Below are 22,992 nucleotides of genomic sequence, written 5' to 3' on the forward strand. Positions count from 1 at the left end.
GGCAGATGTCATTACCCCTACATTATTCCCAATAAGTAGGATGTCATCCACATATAGCACAAGAAAAATCACCTTGTCATCCAAAATTTTCTTATAGACACAATGCTCATCAAGATTTTGATCAAAACCATAATCTTTCACAGATTGATCAAATCTGATGTTCCAAGACCTAGACGCCTGCTTAAGTCCATAAATAGAATTTTTCAATTTGCATACTTTATGCTCTTGACCGTTGTGAATAAAACCGTCTGGTTATACCATATAAATGGTTTCGTCAAGATTTCCATTAAAAAATGCTGTCTTGACATCCATTTACCACACCTCATAATCAAAATGAGCTGCAATGGATAAGAGGATCCAAATAGACTTTATCATAGCCACAGGTGAGAAGGTTTCATCGTAATCGATTCCCTCTCTTTGGCTAAAACCTTTGGCTACCAATCTAGCCTTAAAGGTCTCTATTTTTCCGTCTATTCCTCTCTTTCTCTTGTAGACCCACTTACACCCTATAGGTCTCACACCTTCAGGAATGTCTACAAGAACCCAGCCGGAGTTAGTGTACATGGATCTCATTTCTGATTCCATGGCACTCCTCCGTTGGTCAGCGTCAACATCCTCCATAGCTTCTTTGTACGTGATAGGATCCTCCTCTTGTTCAATGGAAACCGCATCAAACGATTCTCCATAGAGCAAGTATCTAGAAGGTGGTCGAATGACCCTCCTACTACGTCTAAGTTGTGGAGGTTCTTGGTTGATTGGTATTTATTGTCGTTGTCTTAAGTTCTCTTCTTGATCATTTCCTTCATTCTCCATTTGGATATGATGGGGTGACCGATCATTGGAACCAATGTCTTCTACCACTTCATTTGTTTGCAAACCAGTGGTTAATGGTGGTAAAAATGTGAATTCAAACTGAGTAGGTTCAGTGCGGATCTCTGGAGTAGATGATTTAGCAATCTCTTCCAAAAGGACCTTACTCTTTGATTCACTTTCTTCTATGTGCTTGTCCTCTAAGAAGGTTGCATTTGTACTTACAAATATCTTCTTGTCTTGAGGACTATAGAAGTAATATCCTCTTGTTCCCTTAGGATATCCGACAAACATGCATAATTCTGATCTAGGTTCCATTTTATCCATCTTTCTCTTTGGCACATAAGCATGACATCCACATATCCGAATATGTCTTAGATTAAGCACGCGCCCATTCCACAATTCAAGAGGTGCCTTAGAGACAGATTTAGAAGGAACCATGTTCAATAAGTATATTTCAGTTTGGATAGCATATCCCCAAAAAGATGTACTGAGCATAGAGAAACTTAGCATGGACCTAACCATGTCCAACAAAGTCCTATTTCTCCTTTCAGAGACACCATTCTGCTGAGGTGTAGCTGGTGCACTCAATTGGGATATTATCCCATTATCTGATAAGTATGTTCTAAAGTCATTGGATAGATACTCGCCACCTCTGTATGATCGAAGTGTTTTTATGCTCTTACCTAATTGTTTTTCCACTTCATTTCTGAATTCCTTGAACTTTTCAAAAGATTCAGATTTGTGGGACATTAGGTAAACATAACCGTATCTAGAGTAATCATCAGTGAAGGTTATGAAATACTCAAATCCTCCTCTAGCTTGTACATTAATTGGTCCACATACATCAGTGTGCACTAATTCCAAAGCTTCATTGGCTCTATGTCCTTTAGATTTAAAAGATCTCTTAGTCATCTTACCTTCCAAACAGGATTCACATACAGTCAAGGATTCCACCTTTAAATTACTTAAAGGACCATCTTTTACCAACCGTTGAATTCTATTAAGGTTGATATGACCAAGTCTCAAGTGCCACAAATAAGTTTCATTAGTGGGAGACAATTTAATTCGCTTGTTGGATTCAATGTGATGCAAAGAGCTGTCATCATGTTTAAGACATACAAATCGTTATTCAAATGTCCCTTGCAAATAGGGGCTTTATTCAAGGTAATATCAACCACCATTTGTGAAAAATGGACATAATATCCTTGTCTAAACAATAAAGCAACAGAAATCAAATTTATAGTAATCTCCGGAACATAATAACAATGTCTTAAAACCAAATGTTTATTATTCGAAAAATAAAGATAAACAATTCCAACAGCTTTTGCAGACACCACAGCTCTTGTGCCAACTCTTAGAGTATGTTCCCCTTCATTGAGACTTCTGGTTACTTGGAACCCCTGCAAAGTATTGCATATATGATTAGTGGCTCCAGAATCTACAATCCAAGTATCAGTAGAATCATCCACTAAACAAGACTCAATAAAAGATAACTCACCACTAGCTTGCTTCTTGGAAGCTAGATACTCTTGGCAGTTTCTCTTCCAATGACCATTTTCTCCACAATGAAAACATTTTCCCTTAGGCTTGCCATCTACTTTGACCTTCTTTTCTTTTTGTTGTGGACCCTTCTTGTTGGGCTTCTTTCTTTTATTCCCATTTTTACCTTTCGGCTTGGAATAAGACGGCCCAGCAGAAGCAACAACAAATGCATCACCAGTTTTAGTCTTAAGAACACTTTCAGCATTTTGGAGTTCCTTCATCAGCTCAGTCAGGGACATATTTAGCTTATTCATATTATAGCTAACTTTAAACTGTGAGAACATCTCAGGGAGAGTCTCAAGTGCCATGTCAACCTGAGTCTCTGATTTGATTTCAGCCCCTAACACCTCAGCCACGTTAAACTGAGCGATCATTGCAAGCATATGATCTCTCACGGGCGTCCCAGGTTTCATGCGCATGTTCTTAATGGTTCTAATGGCTGCTTGTCGTGCCTGACGTCCTTGATGCTCAAACATTTCTTGGAGGCTATCCATGATTTTTGTAGCAGTGTCCATGTTCTGATGTTTCTGTTGCAGCACATTTGAGACGGATCCCAAAATGTAGCAACGGGCCATCTCATCAGAACTGATCCACTTATCATAAGCCTGCCTTTGAGCTGTTGTGGACTCCGTCGTAGGCACCGATGGACAGGGTTCATTGAGCACAAACTTGGGTTTTTCCACAGTTAAAACAATCAACAAATTACGTTTCCAATCAATGTAATTTTCTCCGACTAGTTGGTTGTTGGTTAATATCATAGACAGTGAATTTCCAGTCATTTCTCTGAAATTAAAATAAATTTAAATGAGCAATGCAATAAATAAAATTATGTGTTATGCATGAAATGCATTTTTAGATCCCAAAAACTACTACAACACTGCAATTTACCTAAAACTCCAAAATACATATTTTTTTTTTAGGAAAAAACATGTTATTTATAGCTAGGCTGGGACCCTCCCACTAAATTCAATATATCTAACAACTCATGCAATATTAATTTAGTATTGCTTGATTTTGGCCATCAAAAGATATTGTAAAAATATTCTATAGGAAATTCTCACAATATCATTGACTTAAGTGTATACCCTTAAATTAATTATTTATCAAGTACCAAATTAATTATGTCACCTATAGGGTGGTCACAATTAATTTTACTATAAAATAATAGGTCCAATCAAGTAACCAAAACAATATAGCCCTCCTATAGGGAGACCAATAAAATTGGCACAAGGCATACATATATTCTTACTAATGGACTAATAAGGGAGACCGTGGGCTTATTTAAAATATACCCTCTCACACTTAATTTTTTAAATTTAATTTTGGGTTTTATCCGATTAATAAAATCATGACTATTTTAACTCTTAAAATAGTTCAATTATTAATCAAAATATTTATTCTCTAAAAATAGAATAAATAAAATTTTATGCATGACAATATGGTACCTAAAGCGGTGTTTATGCAATATACATGGCATGATTCATTAATGACAATTAATTTCGTAATTAAATAAATAATTAAGCAAGAACAAATTTATGGCCCAACCTAGACACAAAAAAAAAATTAAAGATCTAATTGAACCCAATTTGGCCCAATTCTTCAATTTAAAAATGTGTCCAGTCCAAGTTTTTAATCCAGTAATCTGGTTAGGCCCATGAAAAATTTTCCGAATCCGACCCGAAAGCCCATGACCCGAAAACCGTGACCCAAAGCCCGCGACCCGTCTTCTGCAACCCAAAAAAATGCCGCCGCCGCTGGAGTCGCCGGAAACGTGCGGTCGTGAAAATCTCCACCGCGCTAGTCACCGGGAAACCACCGAGACACCATAACCATTTCGAAATCGAAAATAGATGCCCGATTTTCCAGATTCAGCGCACAAAAATTTGATGATTTTCGCATCTCCTCCGTGCCGCTCCACCGTGAAGAACAACGCGTGAAAAGGACTGTAAACCACCTTCGCATACACTCCTCATCCTCGCGGCCGCGTGCTTTCGTCGTGTGCGATCCAGATTTGCGTTTTCATGGTGGTTTTCGGAATTTTCAGAACAAGTCCCTGACGTTTTGAAGAAGATGCACTCCGGTCCCTGGTATTCTTTGGACGAAATTACATTCTGGTCCTCATTGTTTTAATTGAAATTGTATTCGGCCCTCCAATTTTTAAACAGAAGCAGAAAAACCCAAATCCGAAAAAATACAAAAAAAATTGCACGAAAAATAACAAAGGGAAACATAAAGTCGTAATCCACCCCCTTGGTTACAGACTCGAAAATACGAAATACAATTTCACCAAAAACTAAGGCCATAAACTGTTCAAAAATTAAATAAATCAATCCATTCAAACCACAATCACATAAATCTAACACCGCTTTAAACTAAAACATGCATAAATAATTAATTAATTCGAAATACGCAAAACAATATCAAAACCANTCAAGACTTGATAAATTCAACGAATAAATGTTAACAAGAAATTTTTAATGATATGGGCATTGCAAATGTTGTACTATGGATTAATCTCTAGGAATTCACAAGCTTCGTTTTACCACATTCTCATTATGTTGAAATTTTCTTGAAGAAGTTCAATGTAATTGATTTTCCTTCCACGAAAAATCCTCTGAACACGAGTGTCTATTTAAACAAAAATCATGGGGAACCAGTCCCCTAATTAGAATATTCTAAAGTTATTGGAAGTCTGATATGCATAACAAATTATACTCGACCAGACATCGCATGTGCGGTAAATAAGTTGAGTTGCTTCACGAATAACACACATGAAATTCATTTGAAGGATTTGACAAGTGTGCTTAGATAACTAAGACATACTTTGGAGTGTGGGTTTCATTACACAAAATACCATGCAGTCCTTTGGAGATACATCAATGAAAATTGGATTTTTGACACTAAAGACTCCAATCCATTAGTGACTATGTTTAGCATTTGCGGGGTGCAATCGCTTAGAGATCATCCAAACAAACTTGCATTATTAGATCCATCATAGAGTCTTAGTTTATTGCTCTAAACAAAACCGCAGAAAAAGTTGAATGGCTACCCAAATTTCTAGAGGATATAGCTTGCTGGACGAAACCACTGTCTGTAATAATGATACACTTTTATAGTCAATCTTCTATTGCAAGGGCACAAAACAATATTTATAATGACAAGTCTCGACATATTCGTCAAAAACATAATTTTTTGAGACGATTGATCTCTAATAGAGTTATCACTGTTGATTATATCAAGAAAAAAGATAACTTGACATATTCGCTTACAAAAGCATTAAATAGAGATCAAATGTATAGTGTGTAAAGAGAATTGTGGTTAAAACTTATGATATAAAGTTTTCATAGTGGACACTCAAACTTATAAGTTGGAGATCTCAAGATCTTGGTTCAAAAGGACAACTAATTTATGAAAACTTGGGAGAATATTCGGAAATTATTCTCAAAAGAGTGTTGTCACCTACCGATGTAGTCAAGGGCGGAGCTTATTAAGGCCCAGTGTGGGCTGCTGCCCACACTGGGCCAAAAAAAATTACTACTATTTATAAATATGGGCCAAAAAATTAATAGTATTTATAAAAATGAGTGGGCCAAGCAGCCCACACTGGGCCAAAAAAATTACTACTATTTATAAATATGGGCCAAAAAAATTAATAGTATTTATAAAAATGAGTGGGCCAATTTTTTTTAAAAGCCCTCTAAACTTATTTGGGTCAAAGCATAAGGAGACTAGATTCTGTGGAACGGTGACAAATCTGTGTAAAATCGTGAGGTGCGAAAGGAGGGTTTTCTCTCTTTTTTTAGCATTAAGCTAACGGGATTGCTGATTGGATTTTCACAGTTGGTATCTTCTGCCTTTAAAAGATGCCGCCAGTTGCCAGTGCCCAGTTGGATTATATTTGCAGATTATCTGTTTTCCTCAAGCCCTAACCTCTTTCAATTCGAATCTCTAAGGGCGAAGACTGAAGAGGGCTTCAATAATTGATTAACTTTAATTACGTGGAGTGAGGTATAAATTCATAACTTTTAATTTTATGCTTTTATTTTCATTTTATTTTCTTGTAATTTCAAAAGTGGTGTTTGTTATTTTAATATTTGTTCGATGTTGTTTTCCCATATTTAGTGTGTTATATTTGTTCCTAATTTGCGCCTGTAATACTTTTATGTAATTTATTGATTGTTATTTAATACCGTGGTGATAGATATTGATTATGATTTATATGTTGATAGCTTTGTAATTGTTTCAACATTGTATTTTCCCATCATCTTGGCACATTTTGTGAAGTATTAAACTAGAAAAACATTACATAAAAAATATAACAACTTTTAAAAAAAATCAATGCGAGTTGTTTTATAAATATATATATAAAGCTAAACATATTTTTTTTTATCAGGAAATCAATATTTACAATGCATAGATTTTTTAAAAGAAAAGATCCAGAACCAGAAGTACAAAGCATTGGAGATGTTAGGGTTGAAGAATTTGATTTCTCACAACTACCGGCAGATCCTGGACTTAGGACTCCAATTTGTGAATATAATGTTAATATTAGGGATCAAGTTCGAAGGGCATATTTGCAAAAAGGTCCATGTCAACCTTCAGGCTATGAATTTCCAAAAAGAAAATTTGGAGTAAGCCAATGTAGACGGTTCAATCCTTCATGGTTTAATGAATTTGGTGATTGGTTGGAGTATAGTGTAGAAAAAGATGCCGCATATTGTTTGTATTGTTATCTCTTCAAGACAGCTAAGGGAAAACAAGCGGGAGGGGAGTCTTTTGTTAATGAAGGATTCACAAATTGGAAGTGTAAAGATAGGTTAAATATTCATGTTGGCCAGCATGACAGCGAACATCATAAAGCTCGAATGAATTGTGAAACTTTGATGAATCAAGATGAGCACATTCAATCAGTTTTGCACAAACAGTCAAAGCAAATGCGGAATGATTATCGTATCCGTCTCAATGCTTCAATTGATTGTATTAGAGTTTTGTTGCGACGAGGACATTCATTTTGAGGTCATGATGAAACTGAAAGTTCTCTTAATCCAGGTAACTTTCTTATCCAATTAGAATTTTTAGGTGCTCATAATAAAGAGATTAATGATGTGATATTGAAAAATGCTCCTAAAAATTGCAAGTTGACATCACCTGATATTCAGAAGGACATAGTGAGTGCTTGTGCCACTGAAACGATTAATGTTATTATCAGAGATGTTGGTGATTCATTGTTCTCTATTTTAGTTGATGAATCTTGTGATGTTTCAACAAAGGAGCAAATGTCAGTTGTTATCCGTTATGTGGATAGTAGTGGACATGTAAATGAACGCTTTATCGGGATTGAACATGTTACCAGTACTACATCACGCTCACTTAAAGCTGCTATTGATAAGATGTTTTCCAGATATAATTTGAGCATGTCTAAGTTGAGAGGACAAGGTTTTGATGGAGCAAGTAATATGCAGGGTATATTTAATGGTTTAAAAGCACTCATTTTAAAGGAGAACCCATGTGCATTTTACATACATTGTTTTTCCCATCAGCTTCAACTAGCTCTTATAGCTGTGGCCAAGAAAAATCTTCCGATTTCTAATTTCTTTCGTGTTGTTGGTGATGTGTTAAATGTTGTTGGAGCATCTTGCAAACGTTCTGATCTTCTACGAGAGAAACATTCAGATTTTATTGTCGAGGCATTGGAGAGGGGTGAGATTTCAAGTGGCCGGGGACTTAATCAAGAAACTACCCTTCAACGTGCTGGGGATACACGTTGGGGGTCACATTACAATTCTTTGATAAGCTTGATTTCCATGTTCTCTGCTGTCATTGATGTGCTTGAAATAATTTCAGAAGATGATTCCAGTTCTCCTGATCAAAAAACTGAAGCATTTAACTTATTGGAGTCAGTACTTTTATTTGATTTTGCATTCAATCTACACTTGATGAAACATGTCTTAGGAATTTCGAGTGAATTGTCGACAGCCTTGCAAAAAAAAGATCAGGATATTGTGAATGCAATGGATTTGGTACAAATATGCAAACAACGACTCCAAAAAATGAGAGATGATGGTTGGGATTCATTTTTAGAAAAGGTTCACCGGTTTTGTGAGCAACATTACATTGATGTTCTCAAAATGGATGATATGTTCACACGTTGGGCACCACGTGGTCGTCCCCATCGTAATCCACCAGAAGTGACAAATTTGCATCATTATCGTGTGGATTTATTCTATGGTGTTATCGACATGCAACTTCAAGAGTTAAATGATCGTTTCTCAGAGGCAGGTACAAAGTTACTCCTTTGTGTAGCTTGTTTGTGTCCACAAAACTTGTTTTATGCTTTTGACAAGAAAAAATTGATGCAACTAGCTGAATTTTATCCACAAGATTTTTCAAGATTTGATCTCCCCACACTTGATGATCAACTTGAAACTTATATATGTGATATGCGTTCTAACAAAGCATTTCAAGGGTTGAAAGGACTTGGTGATCTTTCAGAGAAGTTAGTTATGTCAAAGAAAAATGTGGTGTACCCATTGGTTTATAAGCTTTTGACATTGGCATTAATTCTACCGGTTGCAACGGCGACAGTAGAGAGGGTGTTTTCTGCCATGAGAATTGTGAAAGACAGGTTGCGCAATCGAATGAGTGATGATTGGATGAATGATAGTCTCATTGTCTATGTAGAGAAAGATATATTTCTGACCGTTGATAATGAATCTATTGTACAAAGGTTTCAAAATATGAAGACTCGAAAAGAACAATTGTAAGGTAGTTATTTTGTGATGTTTTATGATTAAAAGATTTTTTTTGTTTTATTACTTATAGCATATCATAGCCTACACTGAATCAAAATTCTAGCTCCGTCCCTGTTGACATCATCTGTTATTTAAGAAAATATACAGTCTGTCATTCACATGTATACGCTGGATACATAGAAATTCACTATTATGTGGCCTTTACAGCACAAAACTTCAAGATCTAGGAGTGGATAGAAAAAGGAGAGCTTTAAAAATACATGTAACGTGCATGCAGATGCATGTACATTCGAGAAAATGACTCATCGTCAGCGTCACCATCAATCATCTATTTCTTCGTCGATCACGTTCAGTTCATGTTTCTGCGTGTACGTAAGCAATTTCAGGGACCTCCATTTTTCCATGCTCGCATGATCTATTTCTATCATACTTCCTTCATGCACATGATCCACAGTCTGAAAAGTATGAAGCGAACATTGACAAGCTCGTGCCCTCGAGTTCGTTTTTATTAACAGCCGCCTGAGACATGCTATTATTTGAAAAAGATCAAACATATCCAGATGTTCGTTACATGTATAAGATATTTTCAAGCCTATCGAGTCTAAATCGAACTCAGAATCACTTTTAAAAATTATATATCATATACATACAGTGGCGGAGTCAGGATTTCATTTCTATCCGGGTTAGAATTTTTTAAATCATGGTTGAGCTAATATTGACAAATGGAGCTACCGGGCTACCGGAAAATAAGACAAAGTTTTATGTAGATAAATTATAGGAAAAAAAACAAGCCACCCGGGCAACACATGCATGGCTCTGCTCGTGTATACATACATATATATAGTTTTGACATGATATGCACCTACCATGCTCACTTATGTGGGCATTGATGAGATAACACTCACCTATTGGATATACATTTTTTTATATTTCATCACATTCAATAGATGAATGTCACATCAACGATGTACACATAAGTGTGTGTGATGGGTTTGTAGTAGGGATGACAATGTGTCGGGTTTGAATAGGATTTCGTATCATCCATTTCCTTCCCCAATATTTATTATATTCATCCTCATCGGGTATTCAATTTTATCAACACCCCCATACCCATCAAAAGATTGGATGTCTATATTCTACCCCAAAAAAATCACAAATCCGTTGTATTAGTTTGGTCCAAATTACGAACAAGAAATTATTATATAAAGCGAATGGGGAATATTGCATGTGATTTTAGTTCTTGTAAGCTGTTTGTTTTGTATTTAAGTCATATAACTTGTCAAAATTTTATTTCATTCAGTAATTTCGATGTTTTTTTTTTGTCCGAAATCACTAAATTCATCATATATTGATGTTTTTCTACGTAACTTATGTGACAAGAGTAAATCTTAAATTACACACATTAAATATATATACACAAAAATAAATGACAAAAAAATTTCCTCACCCCAATAATTCAAAATAAAGAAAAATCACAAATTTTTTTCCTCTCATTTTGAATTATTGGGGTCGTTAGCTTTAATTTTTTTAATGTGAGTAATATGGACTTTATTCTTGCTACATGTTCTAAGTAGGAGGGAATCTGTACCAAATAAACTATATTCGATTGATTTAAAGGTTTCGGAAAAAAAAAAGATCAAAACCAAAAAAAATCCAAGTTAATGTATGAAATCAAAATTTGACAAGTTACAGAACTAAAACCAAAAACATAAAAATTTATAGGACTAAAATTACAATATATATATATATATAGAGTTTTGATATGCTGCACACCTACCGTGCACACTTTGGATGCACAATTTTTCTATATTTCATCACATCCAATAGGTGAGTGACACCTCATCGGCGCTCACATAAGTGTGCACGGTAGGTGTGCAGCATATCAAAACTCTATATATATATGCTGCACACCTACCGTGCACACCTATGTGAGTTTTGATATGCTGCACACCTACCGTGCACACCTATGTGAGCACCGATGAGGTGTTGCTCACCCATTGGATACATAATTTTTCTATATTTCATCACATCCAATGGGTGAGGGACGCATCATCGGTGCTCACATAGATATGCACGGTAGGTGTGCAGCATATCAAAACTGTGTGTGTGTATATATATATATATATATATATATATGTATGTATGTAATTTTTTTACTCATTAATGCTTCGCGAGGGGAAGATTTACTTTCTAATGGGCATTTTCCTTCCAAACTCAGTGGGGAAAAGGTCTTAAAATTCTTTCGATATGATTAGAGTAAGACAACTCCATGAGAAAGGGAATCTGAGCATAAATGTATTCACATAAATGAAAAAAGAAACAAGTACAATGAATCTTCTCCATCTAAGCAAATAATTGTGTTCTTCAAGTTTAATGGGCTTTAACATTCTTTTTCACTTTCAAGATACACAGATTCTATGAATTCAGATAATGAACATTTATATTGGCTGGAAAAAATTTCATATATAAATATATATTATTTTTTTAATAAAATTGAAGGCAAGAGATTTTATATTTTCCGACATTGCACATAGATTTTTAATATATATAACAGGAAAATTAATAATAAATATAAAAAAATGGACTTTATAATTGAGAGGGATAAAAAAGAAATCAGACTTAATGAATTGGACGGAGGGAATATTGCATTCTTTGTGGCTAGGGTATAGCTAGGGCTGGCAATGGGTCGAGTTTGGGTATTATTTCATATCATCTGTCTCCATCTCTATTTATTGTATTTATCATCATCTTCATCCTCGTCCTCATCCTCTTACCCATCAAAAGATTGAATATCCATATTCTGCTTATAATTGTATTTTCTTAAATTCGAATTATTTCGAGTAAGCTATAGATATTTATTAAATTGTTGAAACAAAAGAAAAAAATAAATATAAAAATTAGCAAATTAAACATTATAGAAGAAATAACGAAATATTATAAACAATTTATCCTAACATCATTATCCTACAAAAATAACATCACCTCTATACTTATAATTTTTTTTATTTTATCCAATTAATATCATTTAACAAAAGCATATTTGAATTAATATCATAGCCGAATGGAGCAGGGTATGGAATAAATTTTTGAATAATATTACATGTATAACCAAATTCATACAACAATTCTTACAACACAAAAAAATCAATGCAAAAATTTCATTTATCAAAATCTTACGATAAATTCAATACAAAATCTCACGAAATAATAACAAAATCTCACGATATAATAGCAAAATATCACGATATTATTGTTGTATATATCGTTGTACGATATTTTGGTTGTATATATAGCATTATTCTAAATTTTTTAACTCATTTAACTCATTATCTATCCGGTTAAGAGGAAATTGTAATCTCTACTAGGGTGGTTGTACTTTTCCAGCTGTGATATTGTTCCTAGAGTGATGTTACATGTACATCCATATTTATAGCAAAATTTGTACAACACAAAAAATTCAATGCAAAAATTCAATTTGTCAAAATTTCACTATATATGGAATACAAAATATCGCGATATAACAGTAAAATCTCGCGATATAATGGTTGTAAATATCGCTGTAACTATATATTGGTTGTACATTTAGCATTATTCTTATTCCTATTTCATCGATCGGGTGGCTATGAAATATGTATTTATTTGCTCCATAATATTAATATTATTTGGAATTAAAATTATTTTTGTAAATATAAATTTATTATAATTTTTGTTTTCTTGTTAAAATAATGAGATAGTGGTTACAAATTATAATAATGAGAAAGTGAAAAGAGAATACGGGAAGTTTTGAATGAATTATTTAATGTTTTGTGCCTTAATTTTTAAATATCTTGAAAGAATAGTAAGGGTAAATTTGGACATATATTACCAAATATAGTTTCTCTATTGCATTTGAATATGTATTCAAAGTATTTTTTGTAGTTGTAGATAAGCAATATCATACACTTCAAATCCACCACTTTCATGTTTATACAGTATTTCATGTTAATTAAGATAGATTTAAAGTTCATCCGATAATTAAAGCATTTGAAATTCATTATATTTTGTATAACAAATGTGAAATTGAGTTNTATAACTTCTTGGAACCGAATTATGTTATAATCATAGAATTAAACTTTAATTAATTAAATTAAGGTGACTAACATGCGTCCTCTATAATTTTTTTAAGATGAATTTTTATTGGAAATATAAATTTATCCCTATAAAAACTAGCTTTGATATGGAGACTGGGCTTGAAGCCCACAAAAATTGGGCTTCAAAATTTTATGGGCTTGCATTTCATAACATTTATCTGGACCCTAGTCCCTAGCAACACTAGTTCACCATACAATTTCTATGTGAAAACAGTGTCATTTGAAGAACAAAAAGTAAAATTTATAATTAATTAATATCATAATCATATCAGAGGAGAAACTGTTTAATGAGAAGGAAGCCATTTGTGATTGTACTTGAGATTGATAAATTAATATATGGTAAAATTGTAATTTTGGTTTTTTATATTTGTTTCTTTACGATTTTGGTCTTTTATATTTTCATATTTTTGTCTTGAGTAAGTCTCTTGTGAGATGGTCTCACGAATCTTTATCTGTGAGACATGTCAACCCTTTCGATATTCATAATAAAAAGTAATAATCTTAGCATAAAAATTAATACTTTTTCATGGATGACTCAAATAAGAGATCTATCTCACAAAATACGACCCTTGAGACCGTCTCACACAAGTTTTTGTCTTTAGTCATTAGTTCGATATCGTTTTTTTTTTCTTTATTAGATTTTTATATGGTGTTGATGCAGTGTTGGTGTGATGCTAAGGTGTATAGTATCACATCAGTACTTAAAATGAAAAACGACTAAAATTAACAAAAATCGAAAACTTCAAAACTAAAATTGAAATTTAATAACATTAAAAAAAGATATCTAATAAAAGAAACATACAAGGATAAAATTGATATACATGTGTGTGTAAAGGTGTATTTGGAGAAACATTTCTTTCAGTAGACATATTTGTATAATTAGTAGTAACCAGGAAGAACAGCTACAATGGTTGTGTTATTGGGGTGTTAGAGACCACACACACGCGTCGGGGGGGCCGGGGGAGTGGCTGGTGTCCTACTCCCATGTGATGTTTGAATGTATTTACATTTTAAAAAAAATTCTAAAATGAAATTTTTAATAAAAATGATTTAAAAAAACAGAACGTTAAACGTTCATGTTTAAACTGTCATATATAAAATGGTCAAATAATTAAAAAAAATTGTCTATCAATTTATACAAATTATTTCATTCATCCAAATATATTATTTTACGTCATATTTAACTCCCAAAATCTCATATCTACTATCATCAACGTTTAAATTTCATTTTTAAGATTTATTTCTATAATCTTATTTCTCATCCGAAAAGAATGAAGGTAAAATGTGGTTTTTTAGAAATTTCGTAAATTATCCAAACATGCCGGAAAAAAATGTTTCTACCCAAAATTCAAAAAATTCACCAAATTATCAATATTCACAATTTCCAAAATTTCCCGTTTGTTCCACCATATAGGCAAAATATGAGCAATCAATGTTTCATGTTGCCTTGTTTTTATGGATTTGCTAATCCACAAGCAACCGGTATGTCCCTTACATCTTCGAAAAAATAACGGGCAACTCATAGTTCTATTCAAGAGACTTGAGTGTCTGATGGTAAATCTCCAATTGAGCTCGTAAATTTGGAAAATGTGGATTCGAGCGATAGAGTGGGAGAAAGCAATCAACTTGGAAAAATTATGAAGACAATGTCTTAGTGAGATCAGTTTTCACTATTAACGATGACCCGATCTTTGACAATCATCATAATCTGGATGTTTTTTGGGAACCTATTACAAGCTACTATAATGAGAATCGTACCGTATGTTCACCAAAGAGAATTTCAAGTGTCACACAAGCGCACTAGCACAATACCATCCAAAAAAAAGGTATATTGTATTAACTCAAATTACAATAGCGTTTATAGTGCATATCAAATCAGCTACAGTGACGAGAATATATTATGGCTTGAGTATGAAAACTATAGGGAGGAAAATAACGGCATGGCATATAATCTCAAGCATATGTGGAGAATCATGAAAGATCGTCCAATGTTTACTCCACAGCCCATTGATCACATTTTTGGCACAAAGAAGGCGAGAAACTCGGATTCAGGGGAAAGCATTTACTCTAATTGAATATTTTTATCATCGGTTTTCACGAAACCAATGTTGTGGACCGTTACTATGACTTTGTTTTTTTAGGATTGGTTTGAAAATTATACCTATTAAATACTTTTAGTATTATTCGTATAAACTGCTTCTATAAATTGCTTTCATTGATATAACTATTAAGAGCATTCCAAATATTGCCCGTATCATAGATATGTAACAGCAATTTTCATATAACCGGTTTCGTGGACCACTTTTATTGCTTTATTTTTTTAGGATAGGTTTAGAAAGTATAGCTATTGAATACTTTTAATATTGGATGTATGAAACACTCATTCATATCGCTCCTATTGATATAACAATAGAAGCAATTCCAAATAATTTCTTTAAAATCATTCTAAATTTTTGGCTCAAACATTGCTTTTATATCTATTGTTTTATTAACGATTTGAAACAACTCTTAAATTCACTGGTTGAAAAGCGATCCAAAATCTCTCCAAATTTATGGCCGAATGAGAGGTTTCGAAGCGATTTTTAAATAATTATTTTCAAGTATGGTTGAAAATAGTTAAAATATTCTTGGCTTGAGGACCGGTTCCAAATCGTTCCTATATCTAGTAACTTTTCAAAAATGGTCTACAGTTGCTCCTAAATTCATATATTTAGAAGTGGTTGAAAACTATTCTCATATCAACAACGTATAAGAATGGCAGAAAACCATTCTTAGTGCAAACGATTTCCAAAGCAGTTAGACACTGATTCTATATTTCTTGCTCATGTATCGATGACATATATGAGTGATTTGATACCGCTCTTAAACTATTAACATCAATAGTGGTTGAAATCGAATTTATATATATGGCGTGTAGGAGTGTTGTAAGACTGTTCTTACACCTCACAGCTTTTACTGCGCTTTGAAACTGCTCTTAAATGCACGATTACATAAATGTTTCGGAACTGCTGTAATATGCATGATGTTTATGATTGGTTTCAACCGCTCTTTAGTCGTTACCATCAATAGCTGTTGCAAAGCATTTTTATATCTATGGCGTTTAGGAAAGGTGGATGATCGTTCTTATACCTCGCTCTTTTTAGAACGCTTTGAAGTAGTTCCTAAATGCACAACTACAGGAGCGGTCCAAAACCGTTGTAATATGCACAATGTGCACAATCAATTTCAAACTACTCCTTAATTACCAACATCAATAAAGGATGCAAATCGCTCTTATATACATGGTATGTAGGAGCGATGTAAGATCGTTCTCATACTTCACAGCTTTTAGAACACTTTGTAATTATTCCTAAAGTAGTTGTAAATATTTGTTACGTGTACGAGCATTATCAAACGGAACATAAATGAAAAATAGAAGCGGTTCTTTAACTTGTACCACCGGTTGAAAAAACCGCTCTATAAGACATATAAGCGTCAATAAGAGGAGCGATTTTGCAACTGTTAAAATTTAAAAAAAAAACCGCTTCTATAAGAGTATTTTCTTTTGTATTGTACGTGTGGGTTAATCAACTGTCATCAAATGTCTTTCAAGTTCTGCAGATATGTGGTTCAAATATTTGGTGATCGATACTTGAAAAGTTTGAATGTTGACGATGTTTAACATCTTCTTTAAATGCATGATGAGAAGCATGAATTCCTTAACATGTTGGACGACCTTGATTGCATACACTATGAATGAAAAAATCTAATGTTGCTTGGAAATGCCAGTTTACTAGAGGACATGGGTCACCACCAACCATCGTTCTTGAAGTGGTCGTGTCTCAAGACTTGTGGATATATCATGCATTCTTTGTGGTCGCATCTCAAGGATTGCACAGCATTATTGTTGAAGATTAATGGCTCACATGATAAATTGATACAACGATGAAGGTGACAACTGAGCACAACCCATATAGGGCTCTAACCGAGGATATCTTGATTATCTCGGGATAAATTCCTAACTACGTGACAATCAAGTGCATCACCAACTTCCCGTCGACTTAATTGAGCATATTTGGGCACAGTACAACAACAATTCGTGATTAGTATTTTACATATTTTAAAATGTTTAATTTATACGTTATTTTTAATTTTATGCAAGTGTGATTTTTTTCGGTGTACTCCATCATTTAAATTTATAATAAAATTTTAATTTTAAATAAATTACACTGGTAAAATAAGATGAAATTATTTTAATTAATAAATATATTTTAAAATAATATGATTATTTATTTTAAATAATAATCATTTAAATATTGTAAATAAATTGAAAATATATTTATTTGATGTAAAATAAAAATGAGTAGGTCTCTTGTGAGATGATCTCACGAATTTTTATATGTGAAACGGATCAATCCTACCGATATTCACAATAAAAAATAATACTTTTAGCATAAAAAGTAATACTTTTTCATGGATGACCCAAATAAAATATATATATGTCTCACAAAATATGATCCGTGAGACCGTCTCACAAAAATTTTTTTATCAATAAAAGAATTGAGTGGATTTCTAGGATTCAGATAATGAATACTAATGTTAAAATTTCACCACGCAACTAACGTTGATGCTCTAATGATCAAAGAAACAATTATATATTTGAGAGTGAACAGATTCACTGAGAAACAATAAATACACATAACAAAAGCGATTAAAATCCCAAAGTAACTCAAAAACGAAACAAAGTTTCACAAATCTCAGAGAAAACTTCGAAAATCAGGCCATGATGACGAACACTATTCAAAGACAGAAAACAAATCAACAATCTCTCCAGATCCTCTGCTCCGAACGACTGTTTCGCCAAAATCATGTCCACCATTGATGCCTTGAAATCCCTGCGAGGATTCCTCGACTTTTTCTCCACCGCCAGACACTCTCCAACCGTCGCACCGCCGCCGAATCTCTTCCTCGTCTCAGCTCTCCGTCGAGTCCTCTTCGCTTTCCGGCCGGAATAGTATGTCCTGGCTGACATTTGATCGCACCCAAGGTCATGATTCTTTTTATGGGTTTTTGTCACGGTGGGACGTTTCTTAGAAGTTTCATGGAGAATAGTGTTGGTTGTTTGAGGCGGCGAAGGTGGTGGCATACGGCGGCTGCTTCCCGTGATGACATCATGAGATGAAGTCATGATCTTCGCTGATATGGATGCAGATAATACTGAAGAACTGGTACGTAATTCTCCAATTTCATCGATGCTTTTCATCTCATCACATCTTACCTTGGGGCGGCGATCTCTCAGGCTAAAGGACTCGCCGGAGCAAGACGAAAAGCTGAAGAAAGCGTCGTTATCCGGGAACTTCTCATCGGCACTACTAAACCACCCGCTATGGCACGAAGAACCCCGGTTGATCACCTCTTTTTTCCTGCAGGGATAACTAATCGAACCTGAAAAGCCATCATTTTTTAGTGTTTTTTCAGGTATTTTGATGAGAGGCGAGCTGTCGTTTTCATGGGGAATAACGATGTTATTGCAGTAATTAGTTTGCATGGAGATGGAGCTATCAGCAACATCTGGTAGGGCTCTGAAACGGCAAGAAGCAAAAGAAGAAGACAACAAACGAGAAATTCTGAGGATGAAGTTGTGATTTTCCATTCGGAAATATCAAAATCCCTGACGCACTCTTGAATTTTGATGTTGGTTTTGATTTTGAATTTGAACGTTCGTGCATTTTAGTTTTGAATTTGAATGTCATATATATAGGTTTGATATATTACACTATATATATAGTGTATATTTATATGAACATCGATAAGGTAACACACATATTGAATGTGATGGAACATAGAAAAATTACATATTCAATAAGTGAGTATCATTTAATCGATATTTACATAACCGTGCACGATGAGTATATATGTGTGTGTGTAAGTTTGGGTAGGCTAAGTCATAAGAATTGTCTTATTCTAATTATTTGTATTTATCACGTATATTGATTATGAAAAATTAAAAAAAATTATATCTCATTAATAATAAATGTTATAAAAAAATGATATAGAGAATGTAGCATAAGATTATATAAGTGATCCTTTGAAAAAAAAATACGGATCTCATATTTGAAGGTATTTGTTGATCCTTGGAACAATTCTATCTTCGAACAAAATACATTTAATAAGAATCAAGATATTAATAGTGACATGGATTTATGTACAATTAACATAGCATTAATTTTTATAAAAAGTATGTTTGATTTCTGNATATATATAATCGTTTAAATGGACAGATGTACGTAATTGGGTCCGTGGGCATCGGCGTATTTCCTCTGTGACAAAATGTCTGTATGTCTACGTCTCATTAAAAATTCCAAATATAACAAAACAAAAGCAATATTAATAAAATTTACAATTAAAATATATATATATATAAATGTATTTTTCCGAGGCCACCACACCAAAATATATAATGGACGTACGCTGATTAAGTTTAGAACAATATATTAATCGGGAAAACGATTCTTTTTCATGAAGATATATGGATAAATCTCGAAATAATACAATAACTTACAAATTATTTTAATCATATAATCTATATTGAGCAAATCATGTGCAACCAACTCATCCGAGATAGTATCGGTAAATATAATTGAACCCAAAATTTTAAAATATGTCCGAATAATATAATTTTTCGCCTGTACTTATAAAAGAATCTTGAAATTTTAGAAGCTTCCAACGAGGCACAAACATGCAACTTGAGTGATTTGAAAGTTGAATTCGAGTTTTCAAAGCCAGAGCTAAGTCATTTTGTGCTTTTATATAATAAACCAATAATATATATATACAACCAAACATTATTTTGATTTATTTTATCGTAAGTATATTTAAAAAGCCAAATTAAATTACATGCGGAATTATTGGGATAAAATGAGATCACTTAGTTTGATATTTATTTCCTCTTTTTTCAAAATGTACAATTTTCAAATTTGAAATGAACAAATTCAAATATCCACAAGATGTCAAGATTAATGGTCAATCTATCCTATTCTATACCTAATACCTAATATATATATATATATATAACAATCTCGTTTAAGCTTGAAAAACTTGGAGTTCGACATCCGTGTTTCGGAATACTTCACGCTTTTAGAACCTTGATAATTAGTTAACACTTAACAAGTAAGTTATATCATAAAAAAAAATTATATAAAAAACATGTAATTTATTATGCATGGTCTCATTTATTTCTCTTATTATGTCAGATTCATATATAATAATATTATTTTTGAATTTCAATTAATAATAATAATTGTAGAATTTCGTTCAGAAAACGAGCCCCCCCTCGTAAAATTTTGACTTTGATGTGATTGTGTCATAGATTTTTGTGAAATTTTGTCTTCTTTATACTGTATTTATCCATTTATTTCAAATTTCAAGTGAAACCCAACTCTTTACTTTAATTAATTTCAATATTCTTCATGATTTCAAAATTATTCTACTTATTTAGATAGATTTAATTTAATTCAGGTGAATTTAATTTCATTGGGAATTTTGATGGATTTCGCCTTTTTTCAATATAGATAAATGTTTTAAAAAGTGCAATGCGGTAGACAAGCGACGGGCTACGAGCTAGCGGAGCTTATATCTTCAATTCTTCTTCTATTTTATCTTTGTATTTATTTAACACTTCATTTGAGTTCGATTCAAACTCATAATATATGACATTAATTTGAACTACGGGTGCAAATGAGTCAAAGTATTTGTGAGTACTTCATGAGAGGCTAGATCGAAACTCGACTTGACCGAGCTCAAGTAGCTCTAATTTTCAATGGAGTTGAACTTGAGTTTTGCTTGTACATATTCAAGTATCTCGCGAACTACTCGAATATACAATTTGTTAGAGTAGATGTCCTGTAAGCCAACTGTTGGCTAGAGAATTTATTGACTCAAGTGTAATAAACAATCTTTATTTTAATATAATTTACCTTTTAATGGTTTCGTTATACTTTATCTGTATACCCATGTAATCAGCATAGATAAAGTCCTTGATTATGCTTTAATACAAATGAATCGTAATTCAATGTTGAAACTCATTTGTAAACACTGCATATTCTAAATTTGTTCCTAGTCGATTCAGCCGCCTAAAACATGGATAAAGGTCGCTTGAGCTCGAGACTAGCATCTGTGATGTTGTGTACTGCATTTCTTGGTAAGGGCATAGAGATGTCCAAACATGCAGATGGGTAGTCATATGATGATTATACCGGACAACCCTCCCTCGAACTTTCCAAGTGGTTATCATTCATCGAGAGGATAAGTCCGTGGTTATGATTGTACAACATTAGTCCTTACGACCCGGGACAACGCTGAGGCTCTATATGTTAGGGCTGTGCTTTGACTCGTTTACCGGCTCCAAGAGAGTCATCAGGTGGCGAGGTTGGATACAGTTGCGACACATATAGGAGCCAGTGCATTGTAGTCGGGGATTCACCGCTCACCTACATGTGTGGATATCCTATATGATCTGAAGTAATAATAGTGCATGGAATCTCTGGCCAAAGTATGAGATGTACGTTGGAGAAAGAGTTTTCCAAATAGTACACGCGATGCCACTATTCATATGTGTCACATAGTTATCGAATTGATATGCAACCCTCGATGAACCAATGGTTGCAGATTCGATCGGGATATATGAGATGAAGGGACCGTACTGTACGCCAATCATAATCGACTGGTTCTTGCAGGCACTATCAGTGATACCTAGGGGATCATGGGGCGATGCTACTAGACGCTCTTACCATGATCTGATGGGTGCAATCAGAAATGAGTTCTGACATTCTTGATCAAGGTGTTGATGAAAAGAATGGGGCTAACTAGGGTAAGCCCGAATAAAGGAAATTGTCCTGAATCACAAAGAGTTGTGAACCCATGACTAGCTGTATCCCTGAAGCATTGAGGGTCACACAAGTACTGGATTATTTTGTTCCCGTTGAGATAATAAATTCAAGGAGTTGAATTTATAGAAAACGTTGAGATAATAAATTCAATGAGTTGAATTTATAAGAAATAAGTTTGATATGATCAATCGATAAGCTTATAAATAAAGTTTATAAAAGCTTATAGAAATTTTGAGAGCATGACTGTTAAGACAGTCAAAGGAGTACACCTGTCTTATTTAGACATTGGTGATCTCGAAATTAAAGTGTGCATCATAATAACAAATCACTTGAATTTGTCACATCGATGATATTGGATCGTCGATCGGGATTATGATGAGATTAATGTAATGTGAGTATAGATCATAGACTTGTAAGAGTATAAGCTTATCATGCAAATTTATTAAAGTTCAAATGGGCTTTAATAATTAATTATATTTTAATTGAGTTAAAATATAGCCCATTAAGTTTTTATAAAATATGGTATTGATTTATGTAATATGAAAATATTCATGATACCATAATTTTAGAAACTTGCACACAAAGCAAAATAATTTTGATGCATGATATTTTCAAGATATATGCATAAAGTCGAGATTGGTCTTCGATATGGAATGAAATTAGAATATATAATTAACTTAATTAATATGATTAATTAAGTTAAGGATGGATTAGAAAAATAATAAGGATTTTATTATTCTTATTGCACCAGGATATTTCATTCGAGATTTACCATGATTTGCATGCCTAAAGAATCTTTCATTAACTTAATTAATTCAATTAATTAAGTAAAATGAATTATTAGTATTAAAATAAGAATTTTTATAATTCTTAAGATAGATGATGCAT

The 22,992-nt window shown here is 33.3% G+C and overlaps 4 protein-coding genes across 4 annotated transcripts; 2 read left to right on the forward strand and 2 right to left on the reverse strand.

The window, feature by feature from the left end:
• Positions 1 to 2,066: 2,066 nt before the first annotated feature.
• On the reverse strand, positions 2,067 to 4,441 carry LOC140983553 (uncharacterized). Its single transcript, XM_073450645.1, has 2 exons — positions 2,312 to 4,441; positions 2,067 to 2,213 (listed from the first exon to the last, which is right to left on the reverse strand). Exons 1-2 carry the CDS (start codon positions 3,132 to 3,134, stop codon positions 2,185 to 2,187), a joined length of 852 nt encoding a protein of 283 aa, XP_073306746.1. The 5' UTR covers positions 3,135 to 4,441; the 3' UTR covers positions 2,067 to 2,184.
• Positions 4,442 to 6,740: 2,299 nt separating this feature from the next.
• Positions 6,741 to 9,209, forward strand: LOC140983250 (uncharacterized). Its single transcript, XM_073450207.1, has one exon. The coding sequence runs from the start codon at positions 7,632 to 7,634 to the stop codon at positions 9,117 to 9,119; it is 1,488 nt and encodes a 495-aa protein (XP_073306308.1). The 5' UTR covers positions 6,741 to 7,631; the 3' UTR covers positions 9,120 to 9,209.
• On the forward strand, positions 6,765 to 7,370 carry LOC140982112 (uncharacterized). Its single transcript, XM_073448530.1, has one exon. It carries the CDS (start codon positions 6,765 to 6,767, stop codon positions 7,368 to 7,370), a length of 606 nt encoding a protein of 201 aa, XP_073304631.1.
• Positions 9,210 to 17,915: 8,706 nt separating the features above from the next.
• LOC140983539 (uncharacterized) lies at positions 17,916 to 18,927 on the reverse strand. Its single transcript, XM_073450625.1, has one exon. The coding sequence runs from the start codon at positions 18,867 to 18,869 to the stop codon at positions 17,946 to 17,948; it is 924 nt and encodes a 307-aa protein (XP_073306726.1). The 5' UTR covers positions 18,870 to 18,927; the 3' UTR covers positions 17,916 to 17,945.
• Positions 18,928 to 22,992: the final 4,065 nt, after the last annotated feature.

This window comes from Primulina huaijiensis, chromosome 8 (genome assembly GCF_012295235.1).
Source record: "Primulina huaijiensis isolate GDHJ02 chromosome 8, ASM1229523v2, whole genome shotgun sequence".
NCBI classification, from domain to species: domain Eukaryota; kingdom Viridiplantae; phylum Streptophyta; class Magnoliopsida; order Lamiales; family Gesneriaceae; genus Primulina; species Primulina huaijiensis.